Source organism: Penaeus japonicus, unplaced genomic scaffold (genome assembly GCF_977035675.1).
Source record: "Penaeus japonicus unplaced genomic scaffold, GWHDUDI00000001_assembly GWHDUDI00000016, whole genome shotgun sequence".
In the NCBI taxonomy this organism is placed as follows: domain Eukaryota; kingdom Metazoa; phylum Arthropoda; class Malacostraca; order Decapoda; family Penaeidae; genus Penaeus; species Penaeus japonicus.
The window spans coordinates 36,091,869-36,095,210 of record NW_028234418.1 but is presented as its reverse complement, the minus strand read 5'-3'; the positions used below and the strand labels follow the sequence as shown (position 1 = coordinate 36,095,210).

Here is a 3,342-nt window from a genome sequence, read left to right as displayed (position 1 = left end):
ATAAGGGAGTATCCTAAGTGTGACCGTTTTCTATGGCTATCGAGGAAAATGTAAAGGGATTTTCGATAGCTGTCTCATGTAGATTGTATGTGAACGTTTTTTTACAGTTTATTGCTTAAGGTGAAGCCTACAGGATGTGGAGGAACACGTACACTGCAGTAGATAAGGTTTTACAGTAGGTGATATACCACATGTTTAAGTTTGACTAAACAGGAGAGTGGCTATGCATAATCCACACTCGAGGAAGTTTTCAGCCATCATTTTCAAGAGCAAATCCAATGCACTTTTTTCAAAGAAATGAAGTTCTTGGGTCATTTTTTGTCTGGGGACTTATATGGGTGCCTCTCATCAAACAGATGAAGTTGAAGTAAATGAAGAAGCTTGGTTTATTGCATGGTTGTTTGTTTTTTTCCATGTCATGAGAGGCAGATTGCCGAACGTTTCTGTATTTTTTTGTTTTTTTGTTTTTTCCAGGCAATTTTTTGTAGTAAAACGTATACGAGTCGTCATCAAAACTCAGGGTTATCAAAATACTTGACTCTATTCATGATGAAGCTCTCAGAACCTGCATAGGGGATTTTAAATGCCAAGATATGCCTAAGTAGCAATGTTTAGATGCAAAATACAGTGATGATTGAAAATCCGAAGACGATGTAGGTTTAGGAACAACCAGTACAGAGAACTCTTTTTGTCTTAAATAAACATCAGCCTCAGTTTTTAATGCTAATCCATATACTATGCTTGCAGTAATCAAGATGATTAAGGAACACAAGAAGTACTTTATTGTCACTGCAAGGTATTAACAGCCTACGGTTCTCTCGCCAAGGGATAAGGGACCTTCAAGACTGACTTGCAGTGATATCAGCTCATAAGAAGAAAGTTGTCTTAGGTACCTGAGCATGTTTGTTTTTTTTTTATAAGAACGAATGGCAGGAGGTGATCCCCCCTTTGCAAGCGACGCTGCCAACTGTTAAGTAGAAAGGTGTGCAGAATCCTCAAACTGAAGACTCGTGTATCTGGCTCTCCTCTATAAACTAAAATATGTATTGGGAAACGAGGATGATGCAAGCAGCCTTATTAGTTTCTCGAAGGAAATAATTGTTTTAGCGTGTCTTCTTGATGCATGAAATAACCTATTGCAGGCAAGTCTCACACATATGTGACACTTCTAAATGAGCATCACATGTGCTTGCCATGTGGCCGCCTGCATGAAAGTGATATTGTGAGTTTAGGAATTGTTTGTTTTGTTTTTGTTTTTTTTCGTTGGCCTCAATATGAGTTTGTAAATTGAGGGTTCAGCAGTACTTTAAATGGCTACATCTCCATTGCCACTACATGTATGGGATATTGGCCTCACTATGGTATGTAATAATGAAATACTTCAATATTGTTTGATCGGGTGATTATTTCTCGTTATTAGTATGATAGACTTTGGGATATAGTGATGGTGATGTTTATTTATTTATTTTTATTTATTTTTTTAACCTCCGTAATAGTTCAAGAAATCTAATTCTCAAGAAAAGGAAAATATTGTGTGACGAAATGTTCGTGTGGAAACCTTACCTACCGTTTTATCTATATAATTAACCGCTCCTGCTTACCCCTACCTTGAATTAACAGCTAAAGAATATATACAAGGAAGTGCACACTAAATCTGAATTACTTCGGACCGCTTCTTTGCCCCGGCCATGGTTACTCCCGCGCCCTTACACTAGCTTGTGTTGCCGCCTAAGTCAAACATACACGCGCTCCGACTCAACGGAATTAGATCACAAGCTGATCACTAGCCCTGGCCTGCTTGCTGTCCTCGTCAGATTTTTTTGTACTATACATATATGTATACATGTATATACATACACACATATATATGTATATATATATATATATATACATATAATATATACATATATACATACACACACACACACACACACACACACACACACACACACATATATATATATATATATATATATATATATATATATATATATATATATATATATATATATATATACACACACATATATATACATATATACATATAAACATATACATATATATATATATATATATATATATATTTATATATCTATCTATATAATATATGAACAAAGTTAATAGCGACAAATATAGAAGAAAGGTATGAATGAGAGTGAATATCTAAACACACAAGAGATGTATTTGACGCGTTTCGACGGAGGTCTTTCTCAAAAATATGTATTTTTGAGAACATCTCTTGCGCGTTTAGATATTCGGTCTCATTCATACCTTTCTTTAATATATATGTGTGTGTGTGTGTGTGTGTCTGTGTGTATATACATATACATATACATATATATATACATATACATATACATATATATATACATATACATATACGTATATATATATATATATATATATATATATATATATATATATATATATATATATATATATATATAAAGGTAAGATAACTAAAAAAATATATAACTCTGAAAGAGTAACTAAATCTCAATTTTTTCACCTTACAAAATTCTATTATCATCCACTATTCAAAGATATAATCTCTTCTCTATGGTCTACTCTCTTCTGTATGTGCACAGGAAAACGTACAAAGCCACTTTAAGCATCAATCTACATAGGTAGAACAAGATGCAAATATATCTTATATAAAAATATTATATCTTATATCTTATACAAAATATTATATCTTATATCTTATATAAAAATATTATATCTTATATCTTATATCTTATATAGAAATATTATATCTTATATCTTATATAAAAATATTATATCTTATATCTTATACAACAATATTATATCTTATATCTTATATAAAAATATTATATCTTATATCTTATACAAAAATATTATATCTTATATCTTATATAAAAATATTATATCTTATATCTTATATAAAAATATAATATCTTATATCTTATATAAAAATATTATATCTTATATCTTATACAAAAATATTATATCTTATATCTTATACAAAAATATTATATCTTATATCTTATACAAAAATATTATATCTTATATCTTATATAAAAATATTATATCTTATATCGTATATAAAAATATTATATCTTATATCTTATATCTTATATAAAAATATTATATCTTATATCTTATATAAAAATATTATATCTTATATCTTATACAAAAATATTATATCTTATATCTTATACAAAAATATTATATCTTATACCTTATACAAAAATATTATATCTTATATCTTATATAAAAATATATCTTATATCTTATATCTTATACAAAAATATTATATCTTATATCTTATATAAAAATATTATATCTTATATAAAAATATCATATCTTATATCTTATATC

At 28.5% G+C, this 3,342-nt stretch overlaps 1 protein-coding gene across 1 annotated transcript in view; it reads left to right on the top strand.

Moving 5' to 3' along the window:
• The first annotated feature begins 334 nt into the window (after positions 1 to 334).
• LOC147470268 (uncharacterized) overlaps positions 335 to 3,342 on the top strand; it is a 25,904-nt gene continuing 22,896 nt past the window's right edge. The window contains exon 1 of the mRNA XM_086545679.1: positions 335 to 367. Coding sequence (XP_086401805.1) covers positions 335 to 367 — 33 coding nt within the window. The remainder of the gene's footprint in view (positions 368 to 3,342) is intronic.